This window comes from Zalophus californianus, chromosome 4, assembly GCF_009762305.2.
Source record: "Zalophus californianus isolate mZalCal1 chromosome 4, mZalCal1.pri.v2, whole genome shotgun sequence".
Classification (NCBI taxonomy): Eukaryota; Metazoa; Chordata; class Mammalia; order Carnivora; family Otariidae; genus Zalophus; species Zalophus californianus.
Window position 1 is genome coordinate 6,422,281 of NC_045598.1, and position 22,120 is coordinate 6,444,400.

Here is a 22,120-nt window from a genome sequence, read left to right on the forward strand (position 1 = left end):
GTCCCCGCTTGCCAGGAGCAAGGGCACAGGAAGTGTCATTGTCCCGGGAACTCTTCCCCATCCTGATTCTCCGCCTTGGGCCTTTGCCCTGTCCTGTGGCCACTCATCCACAAAGGGCGCACTGTGTGGTCCTTCAAGTGAGTTTTCATAAGGTAGGACACGGAACAACCCAAACCGTGGGCTCGGGGCCCGTGGTGGTGACGCCAGTGGGGCTCGGGCGAGCGCACCACCCGGCCCCGCCACCCGAGTCACAAGGACCATTGTGGGAAGGTGTTATTGTTTTAGTGGGTGCAGCTGAGGGTGGGTTAGTCAGTGAGACTCGGTAAATTGTTATTTACAGTTTCTGAGCTTTTAAAAGAAGAGTGTGGCCCCAGAATCAGCGTGATTCCAGACCCGAGGCACCGTGATGGCTTTGGCACTGCTGCTGGTCCTGCTCGTGCTGGGGGCCAGGGCCCAGCACAGTTCGCAGTGGACCTACTCAGGTAAGCCCCCACCCCAGGGGCTGCGCCTTTCCTCGTTACCCTCATCCCTGCTGGGCCGGCCCTTCCTGCCTCCGAAGAGCGCACTGAACTCAGACCCCCGATCGGAACAAGGCGAGGTCGCTCTCCTTCCCCGGACCCCCCGCTGCCCCGGCAGGTGTTTCTGCTTTAGAACCTTCTCTGGCCACAGTGCTGGCTGGAGAGCCTGCCTGCCGCCTCTGACTGCGAAGCCCTTTGCTTTCCCCGGCTCTGCACGTGGAGGAGGAGGTTGCTAGAAAGGGCTTCCTGCCATCTCACAGAGGATGTGCGGGTTTGTGAGAGCTTTCTTCTTGGAGAGCTGTGGTCTGAGGTTTACCCAGAACATCCCGACTTGTCGAGAACCCGACAACTTTGCACGGCCCCTGGGCTGCCGTCTCCCAGTGGCCATGACCCTGCTGAGGCCCAGATCTGCACATCTGGGCCCGAGTCACCCCTCCCATGGGGCGGTGAAGAGAGCTCCTGCCCCTACCCCCCTTTTCCTGCACTGCACCCAGGATGGGGCTCTGGAGGACCCTCAGGGCCGCTGGCTGACCCACTCTCCACATGGCGACCCCAGCTTTGGACACCAGCGGAAGCATACATTCAGGGTGGATGGATGTCCTGTTAAGTCAAGGGCAACAGAATTAAGGACATCATGGGAGGCTCAGAGAGTCCAGTGTCAGAGGGCAGGACCCCCAGCTCTGACCAACCGTCCTGCTCTGGAGCAGAGGAGGCCACGTGCGGCCAGTGCCACAGAGGCCCTGCTTCATGTGGCTTGTTGGTACTAGGGGTGGTTCAGACGGGTAAGCAAGAGAGAGAGAATTCCAACAGTCAGGTCTTGTCCTTTCCAGGCTCAGCCCAGTCTCTGAGACTGCGGGCCTTCTGGAAAGCCACAGGGCCCCAGGAACCCTCGGGGCAGCTACTTCAAAGGCCTTTCAGGAATATTTGAGAAACCCACACCACTGCCAGGGACACAGGCCAAAGCCTCTTGATCCCTGCAAGGGGCTGTGCTCGGGGCCTCTGGCCTTGATCCTGGCATCCCACCTCTGGGAAAGAATTGTTTAAATATTGATTTGTAGTATTAAATCAAGAAGAGCAGAGAAATAAAAAACTGACTTTTCTGTTGATTGCAAAACCGAGCAGCTGTGAGGGGCCCCAATACAAACATCTTCCTTAAAACAAGCCAGGCACTTGCCGTGCAGCTACCCCCTAATGGGGGAGAGAGCTTGGGTCCCCGACTGCGAAGGGGTGGGCCTGTTACAGGAGGACTAGCTTCCCTCCTCTCCCTAGAATTATTGCCCACCTTAAAAAAAGAGGCATTTCCTTACTTTCATGTTTTTCAACGAATCACTTTGGTCATCTGTGAACATGATGCTTCCCCTTCTTGCCCTGAATCCATAGGTCTCTACCCTACTGGGACCCAATGAAAGGGGCTGGAGCAAGTCACCAGGTGGGGGGTCCTGCCGTTGGGGAGGGGACTGCAAGATCGTTGGGGGAGGGGAAGGAAGACTGTGCCCTTCGGAGGAAATGGGGACAGGACCCGTGGGAGCAACATGGCAGTGCCAAGCGCCAGGGAGCCTTCCAGTGCATCTCTCAGCATATTCCCATGCCAGGGAAAACTAAAGCTGTATATTAAAGACCTTCGTTGTTTCCCAAGCGCCGACTGTTCTCGGCGCCAGTGACAGCAACAGGGGAGTCTGGAATCCGTGTCAAAGCCCCTGAGACACCAGGTTCCATGGAGCGGACCTTGACGGTGTCCTTCCCACCTCCTTCTGGGGGTCAGGCTCTGTTTTCCAGAAGGCAGACCTCTGGCCTTGGTCCTGGTCTCCCACTGGGCAGACGCTGCTAAGGGCTAACCGCCCCCCTGCCGCCCGAACTCTTACTCCCGTTGGCTCTCTCCTGTCACAGAGGGGGCACTGGATGAAGAGCACTGGCCAAGGGAGCACCCCACCTGTGGGGGGACGAGACAGTCACCCATCGACTTGCAGAGGAGAAAGGTTCAGTACAACCCCTCCCTGAAGGCTCTGAACCTGTCAGGCTACGAGGTCCAGGCAGGCGAGCTCCCCATGGTCAACAACGGCCACACAGGTAAGGGGCAGGCGGCAGGACGCTGTCCACCAGGCGCTCGGCAGCGGCGGCAGATGCCAGAAGCCAGAGCGGCACACGGGGGATGCAGAGCACAGGTTGGGAGCTGCAGGCCCCAGGCGGGTGGTGGCCTCCACCCCAAGCCGCGAGGGAGGGCCTCTGTCTTTGGCCTCAGTTCCTGGCTGGCTCCTTCCTTCTGTGCGTTAACCTCTCCCCAGCTCAGGCTGACCCAGCCAGCATGCAATCCAGCTGACCGAGGCACTGACCCGCCTGCCATCTGTCGTCTGTGCCCTGGTCTGACTTTTCCATATTTTCTGTATTGAGTCTGATTGGCTCAAAATGCCTGACAGGTGGGCCCAGTATTCCTCAAAGGTTTTATTTATTTATTTATTTATTTAAAAAATTTTTATTTATTTATTTGACACAGAGAGAGAGCACAAGCAGGGGGAGGGGCAGGCAGAGGGAGAGGGAGAAGCAGGCTCCCCACTGAGCAGGGAGAACTTGATCCCAGGATCCTGCGATTATGACCTGAACCGAAGGCAGACATTTAATCGACTGAGTCACCCAGGTGTCCCTCAAAGGTTTTACAAAGAGGCTCTTGAGGCCTTGAATTGGGTCTTCTTCTAGGAAGAGGTTGGAGGCCAGGAAAAGGCTGACCTGGGTCTTGGACACACACCCCCCCCCCCTTTAGAAGCCTGGACTGGACAACTGGAAAATCCATGCTTTATGTTTACTGAACACACTTCTGAGTTTTCCAAGTGGGCCCATCTCCTCTGAGCTTCATGATACCTCCCACCCCTGGCAGGGGGCCTTGTTTAGGCTGGAGGCCAGGGGCCTTGGGAGGCTGAAGGACTTAAGGTCACACAGTCTCTGGTGGCTGAGCCGGACCCAGGCCCCTCCCCTTCATGTCTGATTCCTCAACCACGTCCTCCTTGGACACCCCCCCCCACTTCCACCTGGGCAGAGGTGCATGGGGGTCACAGGATTTAGATCTCCCATTTGCACAAGTGAGAAGATAAAACCAGTTGCCCTTAATGAGGCTGGTGGACACAGGAGAGTGAAGATCTATAAAAGGCCTCAGGCACACCTGGCCCAGATCCCTGAACTCCACAAATAATTCATGAAAGCCTGATTTTATCATTAATGTCAAGCTCCTGTTTCCAAAGTTGCTCCCTGAAGCCTCCAGCAGGTTGGCAGGTTGGAGCTTCCTCTGCTCTCCTTGCCCTCGAGGAGGAAGGGCCAAAGGTGGCAGCTTAAAGGCAGGGGAGAAGCTTGGTTGACCCCCTCGGACAGGCAACCAGAAGTACTGAAGGATTGAAAACCCCCTCTGGTAACATGGGCTGTTTGTGTTGCATGTCTGCTGGGTAGGGCTTTGTGCTGAGGACCCAGGAGAGGGGAGGTGTTAGGAAGGTCCCAGCTTCCCCCGGGGAAGGCGGGGGTGGGGGGGTTGGGGGGGGCGAAGCTTACAGTGGCTCCCTCCTCCCAGTTTGGAGAGGGCCCTGGACCTTCCTCCTATGGGCTGTATTGGGCTCTCTGGAGGCTGGAAGCCTATAGGGTCCCCAATCTACCCTACGTCATATCAAACATATTGGAATGCACTCAAACAGCTCCCATTACTTGTATTTTTTTGATGTCAAGGATTTTGAAAGATTTTTAGAACTCTTTACAATTGGCTTTACATTGTCAGCAAGCTCCAAGCTTCAAGAATTCTACTGAAGGAAAAAAAACAACGCCCTAATCAACAGGTTTTCAAATCTAATAACATTTTGGTGAATCAGTTTAGAACAATAAAGTTGATATGATATAAACACTTATTAATTTTTATTTTGCAGGGTTCTTTTTAGATCTTGGAACCTAAGATATAAATATATATATGTATTTATATATTTTTTTTAATTGACTTCATTTTTTAGGGCAGTTTTAAGTTCATAGCAAAATTAAGAGGAAAGTACAGAGATTTCTCATACACCCTCTGCCCCCACATACATTGTCGCCCCATTATCAATATCACTCACCAGAATGGTATGGTTTTTTAAAAAGATTTTATTTATTTATTTATTTATTTATTTATTTAGCGAGTGAGCAGGGGGAGGGGCAGAGGGAGAGAGAGCAAGAATCTCAAGCAGACTCTGTGCTGAGCATGGAGCCCCACACACGGGGCTCCATCCTATGACCTGAGCCGAAATCAAGAACCAGTTGCTTAACCGACTGAGCCACCCAGGCGCCCCCAGAATAGTACCTTTTTTTTTTTTTTTTTTTTTTTTACCAAGGACGAACCTACCTTGACACAACAACATAATCACCAAAAGTCCAGAGTTTGCCTTAGGGGTTGCTCTTGGTGTCACACATTCTATGGGTTTGAGCAAATGTAGAATGGACAGTATTCGTCATTACAGTATCATACAGAGTCTTTTCACGGTCTTCATTACCCCCTGTGCTCCGCCTGTTCTTCTCTCTCCCCACTGCCACCCTGGCAGCCACTGATCCTTCTACTGTCTCCATAGTTTTGACTTTTTCAGAATGTCACAGAGTTGGAATCATACAGCACGTAGCCTTTTCAGATTGGCTTCTTTCACTTAGTAACGCACTTAGGGTTCCTCCGTGTCTTTTCATGGCTTGATAGCTCACTTCTTTTTAGCATTGAATAATATTCCATTGTCTGGATAGCCCACAGTTTATCCATTCACCTACTGAACGGCATCTTGGCTGCTTTCAAGTTCATAATTCAGCAATTATGAATAAAGCTGGCATAGACATCGGGTGCAGAGTTTTGTGTGGACGTTGTTTTCAGCTCCATTGGGTAAAGACCAAGGAGCATGATTACTGAGCTGTATGGTAAGACTGTGTTTAGTTTTGTCTTCCAAAGTGGCCGTGCCATGTTGCATCCCCCACCAGCAGTGAGTTCCTGCTGCTCCACAGTCTCCCAGCATTTGGTGTTGTCAGTGTTCTGGATTTTGGCCGTTCTGATAGGTGTGCTGTAGTATCTCACTATTGTTAATTTGTATTTCCCTGATGACATACAATGCGGAGTCTCTTTTCACATACTTATTTGCCATCTGTCTATCTTTGGTGAGGCGTCTGCTAAGGTCTCTGGCCCATTTTTTAATTAGGTTGATTGTTTTCTTATTGTTGAGTGTTAAAGGGTTCTTTGTATATTTTGGCTAGGAGTCCTTTATCAAGTGTGTCTTTTGCAAATATTTTCTCCTAGCCTGGGTTTTACCTTCTAAGTCTCCTCATAGTGTCTTCTACAGAATAGAAGTTTTTATTTATTTATTTGTTTGTTTATTTTAAAGATTTTATTTATTTATTTGAGAGAGAGAGAGAATGAGAGAGAGAGAGCACGAGAGGGAAGAGGGTCAGAGGGAGAAGCAGACTCCCCGCTGAGCAGGGAGCCCGATGCGGGACTCGATCCCGGGACTCCAGGATCATGACCTGAGCCGAAGGCAGTCGCTTAACCAACTGAGCCACCCAGGCGCCCTATTTATTTTTTTTAAAGATTTTATTTGAGAAAGAGAGAGAGAGGGAGAGAGCACAAGCAGGTGGAGGGGCAGAGGGAGAGGGAGAAGCAGACTCCCCGCTAAGCTGGAAGCCCAACACGGAGCTCGATCCCAGGACCCTGAGATCACAACCTGAGCTGAAGGCAGATGCTTAGCCAACGGAACCACCCAGGCGCCCCTTACAGAATAGAAGTTTTTAATCGCGATGGAGTCTAGCTCGTCAATTATTTATCTCATAGATACTGTCTTTGATGTTATGTCTAAAAAGGCATCACCACGCTCATGGTCATTTAGGTTTTCTCCTATGCTAGGAATTTTATAGTTTTGCATTTTACATTTAGGTCTGTGGTGTATTTTGAGCTAATTTTGGTGACAGGTGTGAGGTCTGTGTCTAGATTGGTTTCTTTCCACAGGGATGTCCAGTTGTTCCAGCGCCATTTGGTGAAGACTCCATTGTATTGTCTTTGTTCCTTCGCTAGAGATCAGTTGAGTATATTTATGTGAGTCTATTTCTGGGCTCTCTGTTCAGTTCCATTGACCTATTTGTCTCTTCTTTTGCTGATACTACATTGTATTGATTATTGTCACTTAATAGTAAGTCTTCAAGCCAGGTAGTGCCGGTCCTCCGGCTTTGTTCTTTTCAATATTGTCCTGGCTCTTCTGGGTCTCTTGCTACTCCATATAAACTTCAGAACCAGTTGGTTGATATCTGCAAAATAACTTGCTGGGATTTTGATTGCATTGACTCTATAGATCAAGTTGAGAAGATCTGACACCTTGACAATATCAACTCTTTCTACCCAGGAACACAGAATATCTCTCCATTTATTTATTCTTTGATCTCTTTCATCGGAATTTTGAACTTTGCTCACATAGATCTTGTATGCACTTTGTTAGATTCGTACGTAAGTATTTAATTTGGGGGAGTGCTCATACAAATAGCACCCAGCTTTTAATTTCAAATTCTACCTTATATTTACATTTTTAGGTACCCCATGTTTTATTATTAGGTCCAACAGATATATAATTATATTTCAGTAAAGACAAATTGAAAACATAGTTGGATATTGAGACAAACTTAAATTGCTACAAAAGTTTCCAAAACTTAGTCTCAATTTCCCTATTTAGTTGTGGACTAGTAAAAGTACCAGTACTAGTACTGGGTGGACCAGTACTCATTGATTAATATATATATTCTTTATCCCCCAAAATATATATTCATAGGTTCCAGAGAAGCTTACAGGACTGAGACATGGGCCTCTACAGGTCAGTGGGAGAAACAACACTGTTGTCTTAGTAGGTACTATTAGCTACTCCGTTTGTTAGGCTCCTTGAAAGGATCTCTCATTCACCCTTCTATCTCCATACCTGGCACAGAGCCTGACATGGGTCAGATGCACTTACGTGTAAGAGGATAAATCCCAAGGAGACGCCCACGAGTGATGTAGGCTTCTCGGCAGGTTTCCATCTCTGAAGGCTGAGGGAGCAAGGCTGGTTTTGTCTTTAATAAACAAGAACAGCAACAACAACAAAACAAAACAAAACAAAACCACTTTCATTTTGAAATAGTTTTAGACTAGAAAAACTGCAAAAATAGTACAGAGTTCCCACATACCCTTCTCCCACTTCCCCTAATATCAACATCCTATAACCTTACTACCCCTGATAGTACAACACGATCGAGTACTTCACAGACCCTTGTGAATTCCATCACGTTCCCACAGATGTCCTCTCTCTGCTCCGAGACCTCATCCGGGATCCCACAATCCATGGAGATCTCCCATCTCCTTAGTCTCCTCCAACCGCGGTCAGTTCCTCCGTGTTTCTTTGACCTTCACGACCGGGACACTTCGCTGTCGTTTTCTCGGGCACAGAAAATGCTTTCTTTCTTTTGGCTTGAAAAGAACTCGAAGAACTTAGTTTTAAACAAAGAGGAGCACCTTCTGCTAACAGTTAAATCAATGCTCAGAATCTGGGAGGTTCGGCAAGTTCACCTTTGGGGACAAGTATTTGGCTTCACCTTTCCAAAGGCACGGTAACATGCTCTGAAGTAACATGCTGCCATTTTTCAATCCAGCCCATGCGATCCTGTCGATAAAACCTGAGGGGCAAAACGCTCTGTCTGCAGGGAATTACGATTGGGGGAAACATCCCTGTCAGGAGTTTTGTCATTGTGCACGTGGGGCTAACTGTCCAATTAGAAAGTTCTGGTCTGGTGTTCTGCTTTCCAATCTCTGGGCACAGATGACTCTGCATATCTTCTTTTAAAGGCTTTTCCGTTTTTTTTTTTTCCCTGTGAGCATTGATTTGGAGGCAGGCTGCATTTTAAGCACTAAATAAATACAAAGCTCTGCCAAAGAGCATGTTAAACTCTTTGGGGTCAGATTCCTGTTTTACAAGCACGTGAACTTAATCACAGCTCCCTGCTGCTTTCGACAAACTGGAAGGGAAGAAGGGCACATTATGGATAGATAGCAAATCCCTAACATTTACTCTTTAAGAAAGCCCGCTTGTTTATAATCCTCTTTGATGACTTTAAATAGAAAGACCTGGCTAACAGCATAGATGCTGCTTGTCCCTGTCCCAGTCCTCAATTATGTACATCCTCATAGATCTTTTTCTTCGTCACTCTGCTGTCACCCTCCTGTGTCTCCCTTTGGCCTGGCTCATTCCAAAACTTAGTGATGTCTCTGAGGGCTGAGCCAGTGAAGCGAACAACTTTAGCTAGGTGACCAGAGTGACCTCCCTGGGGCCAATCTGTAGGTCACGGGGCAGGAGGAGAAAGTGGGACGAGTGGCCCGTTTTCCCGTCGGCAAGAACTTAACACTTGAACGCATCCACTGACAAGAACGTCAAGTTAAACCCCAGGCCAGGGGTTCGTGCGTTTCCTGATTTGCTGTAGAATTTGGTCTCTAGTCTTCTGAAGACAAGTGGAGGCCTGAGATACAGGTGACATCCTATCCCGGCCACACCCAGTTCTTGGCCTGGTCTGCCCCCGGCCCCCCCCACTGGACCTCTGCGCCTCTGAGCAAGGTGGAAACCTTCCCAGGTTGGCTTCCTTGTCCAGAAAATAAAAGCATTGAAGCCTGCAGGGATGCTCCCTTTTATGGAATGGAGCTGGCTGTTCGTTGGGCTATTTCTTTTATTTATTTATTATTTTTTTAAAGATTTTATTTATTTATTTGAGAGAGAAAGAAAGCATGCGTGGGGGGCGGGGCAGAGGGAGAAGCAGGCTCCCCGCTGAGCAGGGAGCTCAGTTGGGCTATTTCTAAGAGGCTACCCAGGATGACTGTATTAAACACCTCAACTTGGCCTCATAAACAGTACTCTGGGAGTAAAAGTCATCAAACTAGTCCCAAGAGGTCCCCTACCCCCTTCCTATTCCTACGCTGTGGGAAAATTACAAAACTGGCCAGAAGTGGAGAGTGCAATTCTGGGTCATACCCATCTGCACCACTTGCAGCCCTCGCTTATCTTCTCCCCCAGTGCAGATCAGCCTGCCCCCGAACATGCGCATGACGGCCAGCGACGGCACCCAGTACATAGCGGAGCAGATGCACTTCCACTGGGGTGGCGCGTCCTCCGAGATCAGCGGCTCCGAGCATACCATCGACGGGACCAGATTTGTGGCTGAGGTACTTTGAGGACCCCGGCCAGGTCCTCTTTCCTCTTTCAAATCTCACAGTCACTTTCCTTATTAAAACAGCCACAGAGACTGCATGATGACAGTCAAGTCACCCTAAGGTTGATTTTTTTTTTTCATTCATTCACAGCTACTTATTGATCCCTGCTATGTGCCAGGGGTTCAAGCAAGGTCCCGGCTCTCACAGAATGCACAGCAAGGCAGGAGTTTACAGCCCATAGAATGGGGCAAGCCCTCTTTGGTTTCAGTTGAATTTCGATGTGTTAGATTTTCAGGGTTCTCTCTCTTGCATAGATCTGTCCTTAGGATGACCATGGTTTACAGTGTCCTCCAGAGCAAGGTGACTCATGCCCACTCTGGGAGACCTCAGGAGAACCCAGTGGCCTCATCCGAGCCCTCCGGACACTGCCAGGTCATCTGCCTGGAGGGAGGTGCGGTCAGGGAGATGCCCTTGAATTGCCATCTCCCCAGAACCCCACTCATGCTCTTTCAAAGTCTTTAGAGGACTTTCTGGTCTTGATAGATCTCATACCCAGATGGAGAGAGGTTGGAGTTGTTTAGGAGGGACAGTCTCTTTCCTTTCATTCTTCCCTGAAAACCTGAAGCATTTGAAGTCTGTATGGGCCCCCTTTGACTTACTCTTTCTTGCTCCCACAGATTCACATTGTTCACTACAATTCTAAATACAAGAGCTACAACATAGCCCAGAGTGAACCGGATGGTTTGGCTGTGCTGGCAGCCCTCATCAAGGTAGGCTGAAACGACACATGTGAAGTCATAGATTGGCGTCCACAGTATCAAGTGTAGACAAAGGGTCTTCCTCCCTGTCCCTCCTCATCTGTGTCTGAGCTCACCGTTCTTGAAAAAACTCTGACTCAGTGAAGCCCTTGCTCACAGTCACTGGGTTCCTTCTGTGTGACCAATCTCGGAGACCTTGGATAAGTGTGACAACTGACTTAAAAGAGCTAGGATCACAGCACAGTTGACCAAACATAAACCAGCCTGAGGGCAAGGGGAAGCCAGATAAAGTCAACACTTCTGCTCTTCTCAGAAAGTCTGGAGGGCAGGACTTGTGGCTAGGCGGCAAGAAGTGGTCAATGAACTCAGTTTCCCCCAAACAAGTATTAGGTTGGATAAAATGGCCAAAAACCACTATATCCCTACTCTGGAAATGGACTAAAGGCAAACAACGCATTGAGGCATTTATTTTTGAAAAGTGGCTAGAATTTTGAGTAAGAACAATGGGGCTATTCCTATCCCCACCCCCTAACTTGGTCAGCAAGGTAGTTTTACTGGGGCAGGCTGGACAGGAGAATGAGCAGCCTCACTGCCTGGGGGCGGGCAACTCACTTGATTTGGAGTGTGAGTTGAAAACCCATGCCCCAGGCTCTAACAGTAAAAGTAGTGGAAAGCAAAAGCTGAGGCTGTCCTGATAACTGTCTGATCTCTGAATGTGCTTCTTAGCTCACAGATCCATCAGCAGAGGGTGCGAATCTGATGGGCTTGAGGGGTTTGAACAACAACCTCTGCTAAAATCATGGACTGACCACAAAGCTATGCTGACCCTAGGCAGTTCCTAGAGGGCCCTAGGAATCCAGGCCAAAAATTAGATTTAAGAACAGAGTGGAGATATCACCTGGTGTACATGGCCAGGGAGACACATCCTGCAGATGAAGGCCAAGCAAATTCTTAAACAGATACACAAACAAACAAAAAATTATCAGGACAATTTTTAAAAATCAGAGTTCATATTTACTATCGTATATTATTTAAATGTCTAGTTTCCAAAAAAAAAAAAAAAATCTGGGCATGCAAAGAAATAGGAAAATACGATCCATATTTAGGAGAAAAAAATGTAGTCAACAGATAATGACTCTGAGTGGACTCAGTGATTAGCAGACAGGATTTTCAAACAACCATCATAAATGGGTTCAAGGAATTAAAAGAAACTGTTCAAAGAATTAAAGGAAAGTATAATGACAATGACTAAAAAAAGGGAAATCTCGATAGAGAAACAGAAATGATAAAAATGCACCAAATGGAAAGTCTAGAGTTGAAGAGTTGAAAATTCGGGCGCCTGGGTGGCTCAGTTGGTTAGGCGACTGCCTTCGGCTCAGGTCATGATCCTGGAGTTCCGGGATCGAGTCCCACATCGGGCTCCCTGCTCAGCAGGGAGTCTGCTTCTCCCTCTGACCCTCTTCCCTCTCGTGCTCTCTATTTCTCATTCTCTCTCTCTCAAATAAATAAATAAAATCTTTAAAAAAAAAAAAAAAGAAAAGAAAATTCATGACATGGTCTCCAAGCAGATATGAGGCAGCAGAAGAAGGAGTCAGTACATTTGGAGCGAGATCAAAGAAATTATTCAATCTGAGGAACAAAGGGAAAGATTGAAGAAAAATAAACAAAGCCTTAGAGATTCACGGGAACAAGATCACACAGCCCAACATACACCTAATGGGAGTCTTGGAGAGGAAAAAGAGAAAGTGATAGAAAAAATATTGCAGAAACAATGGCCCCAAATTCCCCAAATTTGATGAAAAAACAACAATTTACTAAACTGGGAAACTGAACAAAGCTCATGTCTGATCAGAGTCGAAGTCAAACTGTTGAAATCAACAAGAGAAAAAGGATTTTTTTATAAGTAGGGGACTGACAGTACAACTAATAGCCAACTTCTCTTTAGAAACAAGTCATCAGAAGGCCATGGAAGGACAGTCAGCCAGGAATCCTAATCCAACTAAACACCCTTCAACAATAAGGTGAGACAAAGGCATTCCCAGATAAAGAAAAACTGACATAATCGCTAACAGATCTGTCTTGCAAGAAATATTACAGAAAATCCTTCTGGCTGAGAGGCAATGACAATAGACAGTAACTCAAATCCACAGAGAGAAATGAAGAATGCTGGAAATGGTAACTATAAAAGACTATGTACATATATTTTGGTCTTGTCTTTAAAAATTTTCTTTTAAAAAACCCACAGGATTGTTGAAAGCAATCATTATACCACTTGTTGTTGGGTTTACAATATAGGTAGATGTAATGTCAGTGACAAAAGTGGGAAAAATAGAAATAGAGCTAGCTTGGAGCAAAGTTGCTATATTTTATGGGAATGAAATTGGTATTAACCTGACGTAGGCTGTGATAAGTCGTAGACTGAACAGTAGTTCCCCCTTATCCTTGGTTTAACTCTCCCAGGTTTTAGTTACCCTCGGTCAAGTGCAGCCCAGAAGCAGACGTTCCTCCTAGTGACGTATTCCAGGAGCCTAATGCTAGGTCACAGCACCTACATCATTCACCTCCTTGCATAGGCATCACCTATCCTCACGCATCATCACGAGAAGAGTGAGTGCAGTAAAATAAGATATTTTGAGAGAGAGAGAGAGACCACATTCACATAACTTTTATTTCAGTATATTGTTATAATTGTTCTGTTTGATTATTAGTTATTGTTGTTAGTCTCTTACTGCATCTAATTCATACACCGAACTTTATCACAGGTATGTATAGGAAAAAATGTGGTATATATCTGGTTTGGTGCTACCCGTGGTTTCAGGCATCCCCTGGGGGTCCTGGAATGCCTTCCGTTCAGATAAGGGGGGGCGGCTGTAATCACTAGAGCAACTACTAATAATTAAAAATGGCTAAATGGGGGGCACGCGGGTGGCTCAGTCGTTAAGCGTCTGCCTTCGGCTCAGGTCATGATCCCAGGGTCCTGGGATCGAGCCCCGCATCGGGCTCCCCGCTCATCGGAGAGTCTGCCTCTCCCTCTCCCACTCCCCCTGCTTGTGTTCCCTCTCTCTCTGTCTCTCTGTCAAATAAAGAAATAAAATCTAGAAAAAAAAATGGCTAATGGTACACGGATAGTATTGGTTTCACACAGAAGGTGGAACAGAAGAACAAAAATCCACGAGACACCTAGCAAAACAAACAGCGAGCGACTGTCATAGATCCAAGAAATCGGAATTCATACGCAGCGGAAGAAGAACTGGATCAATACCACTGACTGAAAAGAACCACTGAAAATTCACCTTTTTCACCAAAAGTAATGTTTCTGACTTCTAAAGAGTCAACAGTCACACTAAACAATGGTGACCCAACAGGGGGCGGAACTGGAGCAGTTTTGCCTTGGACAGAGGGCTGTCCCCAGCTCAGTCACGAGTCCTGAGGTTGGGGAAGGCGGCACATGAGACGAAGCCCCCCTCATCACAGGGAACCGGCCTGAGGTGAACCCTGCCCAGAGTCCCTGGGGGGTATGGTGACAGTGACTTTGGGCCATGCCCTGAGGGCCTCGCGGGTCACCGCCGAGAAAGCTCTTTCTCTGGAAGCTGTAAAATGCTTCCGTCCTGTCTCCCTGGAAGAGACTATTAAGCCCGGGCAGTGGGTGGCAAAGAACAGCCAGATGATCTCTCCCCACACAACAGGGGCTGTGGACGGGCTGCCTCCTCCCCGCCCCCCAGGCTCTGCCCAGGCAGCAGGGACACCAAACAGCTGGGTTACCAGACGGAGGTCCCTTTTCCATTTGATGCACCGCTCTGTGTTTCTCCTCCAGGTCTCGGATTATGGTGGAAACACTTACTACAGCAACTTCATTGCTCACTTGAACAACATCCGGTATCCAGGTGAGGAAAGCCCACAGCGGCAGCAGGGGGGCCGGGAAGGGGGGCGGGGGACGTGGGCAGGCAGGGTGGCACACAGGCCCCGCCAGGGGAGCGCCCTTCCCTGGGCCAGGGCTCTCGTGACAGCGATTCCTGCTGTCGGCTCAGGCTGCGAACACCTCCAAGAAACGTGTTCACAGACCCCACCTGCTGATTCCCACAGCTGGAGGCTGGGGCACCACGGACTGGGGATAGCTTCGCTTCACCTCTGGTTCCAGTGAGTAGGGATGACCGTGGGCACTAGAGAGGGAGAGAGGGAGGGGGGGGGAGGGAGAGAGAGAGAGAGAGAGATGTCCGTGCCTGGACAGGGCTGGTCTCCCTTTCCCCTGCCCCCAGAAGGCAGAAATCTTGTCTGAGAGGCCACCTATCCCTACAGCCTGTGACCCGAGCAACAACCACATCAGCTTTGACACTGGCTTTGTGCTTCTGACTTTGGCCGCCTCGCCCAGACTCCGGTTCCCTGACTTCAGGTCCCGCTCCTCCAGGGGGTCCCTTGACCTCCGACCCATGGGCCTTCTGTTCTCACCAGTGCGTGAGTGGGGGTGGGGGGTGGGGGGAGGCAGGAGGAGAAGCAGGGGGAGGAGCCCACTCCCCTCTGAGCGTGGAGCCTGATGACGTGTGGCTCCATCCCAGGACCCTGGGGTCACGACCTGAGCCAAAGGCAGATGCTTAACCCACTGAGCCACCTAGGCGCCCCCAACTGCTGTTATTTTTATTCATAGCTACAAATACGAGCATGTATTAACACTGCCTGGAAATCCTAAACTACTCATCTGGGCCTTTGCTTTTTCCTTCTCCAGAATGCTTATTTCACATTTTCTCCCCTCCCTCGAAGCCCCTCTACCCTGGCCCCAGCCTCCCCCTTGGAGCGGATCAGATGCCTTGTTCCCGCTTCATCGAGAAGGTGGTCAGACGCTTACTCATCTTCTTAACCCATGGGCACCTGCCTAGCCCCACGTCCCCTCCTCTGTTACAGTGGGTGAGAGTCCGTGCTCCCTACCAAGACCCCAAGACTGGCCCCCCACACGCGCACCCCCCGCCCCTCCCTCTCAGGGTCCTTCCACCTGCTCGCCTCTCTCCCGTCCCCCAGTGCCAATTTCTTACTGTTCATCTGTCATCCCGCTCAGCACACAAATCTGTGCTCTAATACCTCCCGGTTCAAAACACAAGCAAACACGAGTGTCTTTTGACCCAGCCACGCCCTCACCTTCCTCCCAGCTCCCATTCGAAGCTCCCTTGAATGTGTTGCCTCATGGTCCTGTTCTGTTTTCTCACTCGGGGCCCCGGCAGGCCACCATCCCTTTAAAGTCACCTCTGTTAGATTGCCTGGTCTCTTCTCTTTTCTCTTAATTGACCTGGAAACAATGATCCATCACACCTGGCTCTCGTTCTGGCCACACTCTGGCTCACGCCCAGCTCCGCTCTCTTTCTGCTCCTGCTCTAGATAGCGGGGGGCACCGGCCCTGCCTTCCCCGGGGGCCTGATTCCGTCCCATGGCCTCGATTGCCCTCTCTGGGCCGTGGACTCCAAAAATCTGTATCTGGTCCTCCATGCAGTGATAGTATCAGGCGGGACAGGTGAGGCAAAGCAGATGCAAAAACCAGCTGGCTATTCTACGGACCATTAGCAAGGCCAGCTGGAGAAACCACAGGCCTGTGGTCTGAGGCATTTCCTTGAATGCACGGACCTCAGATACTCTGTCTCTATGAACTGACCCGGATCCATTTCCTTTTCCAATCCAATAAATTGTGCTTCTGATCAATACTGCCCAAAGCACTGGCCTCCCTCTCAACTCTGGATTCCTCTATCCAACAACTTGCTTGATATTGCCCTCTGAATCTAAAACTTAACATGGCCCAAACCTAACTGGGTTCCCTACCACCCATCCCCAGGCTTGTCCCTAAACCAACTTCCTCATCTCAGCAAAGAGCATCATAATCCATCCCATTGTTTAAGCCCCAAATTCCAGAATCACTCATTTTTTTTTAACTTTTTTAAAAAAAGTATTTTTAAGGGGCGGCTGGGTGGCTCATGACCTTCAGCTCAGGTCATGATCCCAGGGTCCTGGGATCGAGTCCCGCATTGAGCTCCCTGTTCGGCAGGAAGCCTGCTTCTCCCTCTCTCACTGCCCCTGCTTGTGTTCCCTCTCTCCCTATGTCTCTCTCTGTCAAATAAATAAATTAGTCTTTAAAAAAATTATTTTTAAGTAGGCTCCACCCCCAATGTGGGGCTTAAACTCATGATGTCAAGAGTTGCGTGCTCTACAAACCGAGCCGCCGGGCACCCCTCCCAGAATCATTCTTGATTTTCCTCTTTCCATTATCCTTCATATCCAAACCATCAGCAGGTCTTACTGTTTTCACCTCCCTGCTTTCAATCCTCTTGCCTATAAGCTGAGAAGTAGAATTGCTGAATCATATGGTAAGTCTATGTTTAATTTTTAAAGTCGCCGTCATATCATTTTCCATAGCGGTTGCACCACGGTTCTGGAATTCTTGACTCACTTAAATATATTACAGTGATGAAACTATGTGCTAGAGCCTTTAGAAGGTTGTATCTTGAAGCCTTTCCAATAACACTAAAATTTAGAATTCTTTTTGCCTATTCATGGGATTATGCACTACCAGACTCTGACGCCTTGGTTTAGCAAGCCTATTTACAGCTATGTAAAAACTGTGACCTCTTTGCCATTAAAAAATGCAAAGTGCTCAGGGAAAGTGAAGCAAAATTCAGCTCAACTCCGTGTTTCTTCGATGGTGTCATGCTGAGCTCAGGGGCTCGGAGTCATGACAGGAACGGAAGAGGGATTCTCTAGATGCACTGATGGGTACCAGTGCTGGGAGTCTCTGGACACGCTGCTGAAGCGCTTCTCCCCACACCCCACCTGTGGCTGAGCTTGGTTTCCTGGGGGCACGGCAGAAGGAGCTCAGGACCGGGTGCCTGCATCCCCACTTGGTTCTGAGTCTGCCTTTCTAATCTCTATCCACCCATTTCTTTTTTTATTAAGATTTTTATTTATTCACTTGAGAGAGAGAGAGAGAGAGAGAGAGCACAAGAGGGGGGTGGGGCAGAGGGAGAAGCAGACTCTCCGCTGAGCGGGGGGAGCCTGATGCGGGACTCGATCCCAGGACCCTGGGATCATGACCTGAGCCGAAGGCAGACGTTTAACCAACTAAGCCACCCAGGCGCCCCTCTATCCACCCATTTCTAAGTAAGCCCAAACCAAGGAATTTTGTTATTTCTTGGAGAGTTCTTACCCAGAAGCCCCTAGCAGTCATAATTCTTTCATTTATCATAAAGCGTATTCTCTACCCAACAGTCTTGTAATGACAGGCTCATGAGTACTTTCCTATGCGCAAGTTCAATGGCCAGACCTTATAAGCACACCCCTCCCCCTTTATCCGTGTAGCAATCCTATTGAACATTCCCTTGTCACAGATGAGGGAGCAGCCTTTGAGGACTGAGCACCCGACCAGTGCCACGCAGCTAGGAGGAAGTATCTGAGTGGGTCTCTCCCCAAGGTCTTTGCTCTTACCCCCTTCTAGGAAGCAGCAGGCTGGGGAAATGTTTCTAACGATCAGCTTCTATGTTCTGGTGAATCAGGAGATTCAAACATGGAGAGGTTTGAGCCTGAACTGTCCTCCCAAGGGACACCAGTGGCCCCTCCCCTTCCTTTATCTTTTGTCCTCTCTGTTAGGACAAAGCACGGTTCTGAGTGGCCTTGACATTCTGGACATGCTCCCCGTGAACATCCACCACTACTACAGCTATAGGGGGTCACTCACCACTCCTCCCTGTACCGAGAACGTCCACTGGTTTGTGCTGGTCCATCATGTCCCGCTCTCCAGCGCACAGGTAAGGCATGGCATCACCTCCCAGTCTCCCCTTCTGACTGCCTGGCTGACAAGAGTGCTCCCCTACATCTCACCTCATGCCAACACTTGGCTCCTAGGGTGCTTTCATGCCCGGGGCTACTGTGCCTCACCTCTGTGGCCATGTGTGATCTTACCAGCCCTCTGGCAGAGATGAACAAGTTGAGGCATCAGGGAATCCAAGGAGCCCTGAGACCTTGGATGCAGCAAAAGGACTGGGACCTGACCTCAGTCAGAGAAGAGCTGCATGGTGAAGGCAATGTTTACTGAGCAGATGCTCCCACCAGGTACTGTTCTAGGCCCTTGATGGACAGAACCCCCTTCCTCACGGAGCTTACATTCTAACCTCATAAATGGCTTTAGGCAAGGACATATTGACATATTGACATCGTTAGCTCTTTACCGTGCTAACACTCCTGCAGCCCTTTGAGGAGAAGAGCTGTATTGGCTACCTTTTGTTCCCCACATAGCATGGTGCATAAGAAATATTTGCTGCGTTAATGAAAGGACAAATGTAACTGAGGTCACAGAGGCAAAGCTACCTTTCCTTCTGAGTGATGTTCTTCCTCAGGAACAAATAGACCTTTTTCTTAAACTTTTCCCTTCCCCAATGCAGGAAAAGGTGGAAAGACCCCTATTCAAGGATACTCACACACAAATCTGTTTGCTTCTTTTCCTCCTTTCTACTGGTGATCATTTTTTTTTAAGATTTTATTTATTTATTTGAGAGAGAGAATGAGAGAGAGAGAGCACGAGAGGGAAGAGGGTCAGAAGGAGAAGAAGACTCCCTGCCGAGCAGGGAGCCTGATGCGGGACTCGATCCCGGGACTCCAGGATCATGACCTGAGCCGAAGGCAGTCGCTTAACCAACTGAGCCACCCAGGCGCCCCTCTACTGGTGATCAAATATTCATAGAAAACAATTAAAAGAGGTGTTTGGAAGAATGTGGATGGATGGTTGGAAGAATGGATGGATGGATGCATGGATGGAAGGATGGATGGATGGAGGGATGGAAGGATGGATGCTCTGCCTGCCATATAGCAGAACTTGAGATCTTCTCATACCTGCTTTATCAGGATTATAGAAGTAAACCCAAGCTCTAGTTCAGCGGCTAATTATGCTCTTTTAAACCACCCAGTACCTCTTCCCCTCCATAATTCACTTCATGTGGCCTGTAGATTTGGAAGCTAGAGAATTCCATAGTGGATCACCAGAACAAGACCCTCCAAAACAACTACCGGAGGACCCAGCCCCTGAACAATAGAGTGGTGGCAACCAACCTCATCAATCTCCCTAACCGGGGTAAGATCAACTCTTGTTTATCCTTTGCAATTTTTTGAGTCCTGTTTTCTTCCTTCCCTGGGTGGACACATCTCTTCTGGCAATAGTAGGGAAGGGAGAGTCATCTAAAGGGCAGGAGGCTCGGATGGGCCAATCTGTACAGGGCATGTGTGGGCAGAAGAGATGGCTCATCTCCCCAGTCCAGGCAGTGATGCCAGTGGGTAGAACAGAGACCCCAAGGATAGACAGTTACATGATTTATTTCCTACTTGGTCTTGGCCAGAGGCAGCAGGAGAAGCAAGATGCTCAGCAACATCCTGACGCTCCCATAAGAGTGTAGGCTCAAGGCATCCTTATTAAACACAACTCAAAATTATTTCCCTCACACCTTTATCTTGGTCTGTTCCCAAGCCCATCCCCAACTCCCACACATTCCCTTCAAGGTGGGATTAGCTAGAGCATGTATTGTTTACCAAATTTTCTTGGGGATCACGCCCCAGACACCAGGGTGCTGGAAGTAGGCATGACCAGTCCGGCCTCCCTGGGACCCTCTAACCCACTGGGTCAGGCTTCTTGGCTCACCTTATTGCTGTGGTTGCAAGAATGCAATTATTCTGCAATTTTCCCATCTTTATTTTATCTGTTTCTCTGTAAAATTGTGGTGATCTGTAGACATTCCCTGAATTCATTGTCTTTACAGTCTATTTCTCCTAACCATTCCTGAAACCTTTACATCCTCTAATACAATAGAGTTGGTCTCCAATCAATATTGCCCACTCAATATTACCCCAACTAATTTTTTTTTACCCCAACTGATTCTATGTATTTTTCGAAACTTTTAAAGATCCAGACGTGCCCTCCCCTTCCCTCCTCATCGGTAAAGGCCTATTTGTGATTTTGCTCCGATCTTTCCTTCCTGGTTCATTGATTGTTTTCCCTTGCGTTTGGTTGCTCCTCCAACAATGCTAACAGAGGAAAAAGGACACCAGTCATAATGATCATTTCCCCATATTACACTAACACGATATTAATAGTGCCCATTACTTTTCCAAAGGGTGACATCCTGCTAAGAAGGTCCAAATGCTAGCAGCCTAGCCAAAGGGGGCATAGACACACTGATCCTCCTCCTTGTTCTAATCCTGCCATGTTCCCATTTTCCCTGCAGATTGTATAGTTTCCCACATGGCACACCCCAAATGCTCTTTCCACGAGGGGGGTGTGTCACTCCAATTCACCCTCAGGAGGGCGCCCAGGTGGTTTAGATATCCGACCAAGATGCCCCACATCGCAGTTTGCCTAGATGTCCATTGTGCCCACCCTTCTGAGACTCACTGTTTAAGATTATTACTTCAGCTCCCAGTAGATAGTAAGAAGGCTTCTTCCCCCACTTGCAGCCAGGGGACCGGAACGACAGCCTCCCTTTGTGTTAAGAGAACAGAACTGGGCATCGTCTTGCCCCACCTGCCCTCAGACCCAGACTTCTAGGTAGCAGCTCTGGTCTCGGGTCAGCGAGGTTGTGTCACCCACCTGATGCCTCATAGTTCCACCGAATTCCACCCCCTGATGGGTTAATATGATCAACGCATCAATAAGGAATGACCTGACAAAGAAGCAAGATTACAAAAGCAAGATAATGGCCAAATATAGATGTTTTGCAATTCATTTGTTAGAAAACACCCACGCCCCCTTAAGGTCAGGGCTCCTCAGCATCACATGAGAAACCAAGGTCCAGGGGTAGAACCACCTTTGACATCTCAGCCCTTGGATTCTGGCAGCTTACACACCTGAACTCAGACAGTGTGAAGGTGCTTGAAGCCAATGGGATGGGAACATGGAGGGCATTCTAAGGAACCTAAACTCCTTCCCGTAAGTACAGGTGTGGGGAATGGTGTCTGGCTGTCCCACATTCTGTTTTCACAAGGACCACCAAACTTTTGACCTTTCTGTATTAACTCTTCTTTTTATAGGATATAATCTAGGTCCTGAGTTCCAGCCTTATGTAAACAAGCTCAACGATAAGCTGGAATACTTGAGAAGACTTACTGACAAGAAAAACATGAAAGAAAAACGCTACAGGCAGCAAGCTTGAACACGGCGGGTGTACAGGACGAGGTGGCCCTCCCCCGAGCCCGCGCCCTGCCAGGCTCGCCCCGGGTCCCCCAGGCTCTGAGAAATCGCATGTCAGAAGGGCAGCCTCCCCGAGGCTCCTGTTCAGCTTCTGAGTTAAGACATGGGAAACCATCATCCGTGAGAGTAAATGAGGTAGTTTAAGGGTGTGAGAAAGGGGTTTGTTAGACAACACCGATGGGAATTGATTGGAATAGAAATTTAAAGGAAATGGAGCCCTAAGTATCTTCCTATCAAATCATGCCTGTTGATCTGTGTAAATTACAAAGCAGCCCGGCCTGCCGTGTGGGATTTAGGTGTAATAAAATGTCTTCGGGAATTTGTCATTTGAACATTTCTCTTTTCTCTTCCTTTGTACCACTCTGAATATGCCTTCTTTGCCATCCCCCCAGGGACACCGGCGATGGGACAGAGATCAAGGTGGGAGGGGTTCCAGGACCAAGTTTAGGAAAAAGGAGAG

General features: G+C 48.6%; 1 protein-coding gene across 1 annotated transcript; it reads left to right on the forward strand.

Annotated features, from left to right (window-relative positions):
* The first annotated feature begins 406 nt into the window (after window positions 1-406).
* CA6 (carbonic anhydrase 6) lies at window positions 407-21,622 on the forward strand. The gene is made up of 8 exons (XM_027618997.1): window positions 407-482; window positions 2,406-2,585; window positions 9,566-9,714; window positions 10,380-10,472; window positions 14,275-14,344; window positions 18,078-18,235; window positions 19,431-19,554; window positions 21,501-21,622. Exons 1-8 carry the CDS (start codon window positions 407-409, stop codon window positions 21,620-21,622), a joined length of 972 nt encoding a protein of 323 aa, XP_027474798.1.
* Window positions 21,623-22,120: the final 498 nt, after the last annotated feature.

What these genes read in the sequence shown, in the direction of transcription:
- CA6 (XM_027618997.1), top strand. Translation starts at nt 407, where the DNA reads ATGGCTTTGGCACTGCTGCTGGTCCTGCTCGTGCTGGGGGCCAGGGCC. An exon ending in TTCGCAGTGGACCTACTCAG is followed by an intron (nt 483 to 2,405) that starts GTAAGCCCCCAC and finishes CTCCTGTCACAG; the next exon opens with AGGGGGCACTGGATGAAGAG. An exon ending in GGTCAACAACGGCCACACAG is followed by an intron (nt 2,586 to 9,565) that starts GTAAGGGGCAGG and finishes CTTCTCCCCCAG; the next exon opens with TGCAGATCAGCCTGCCCCCG.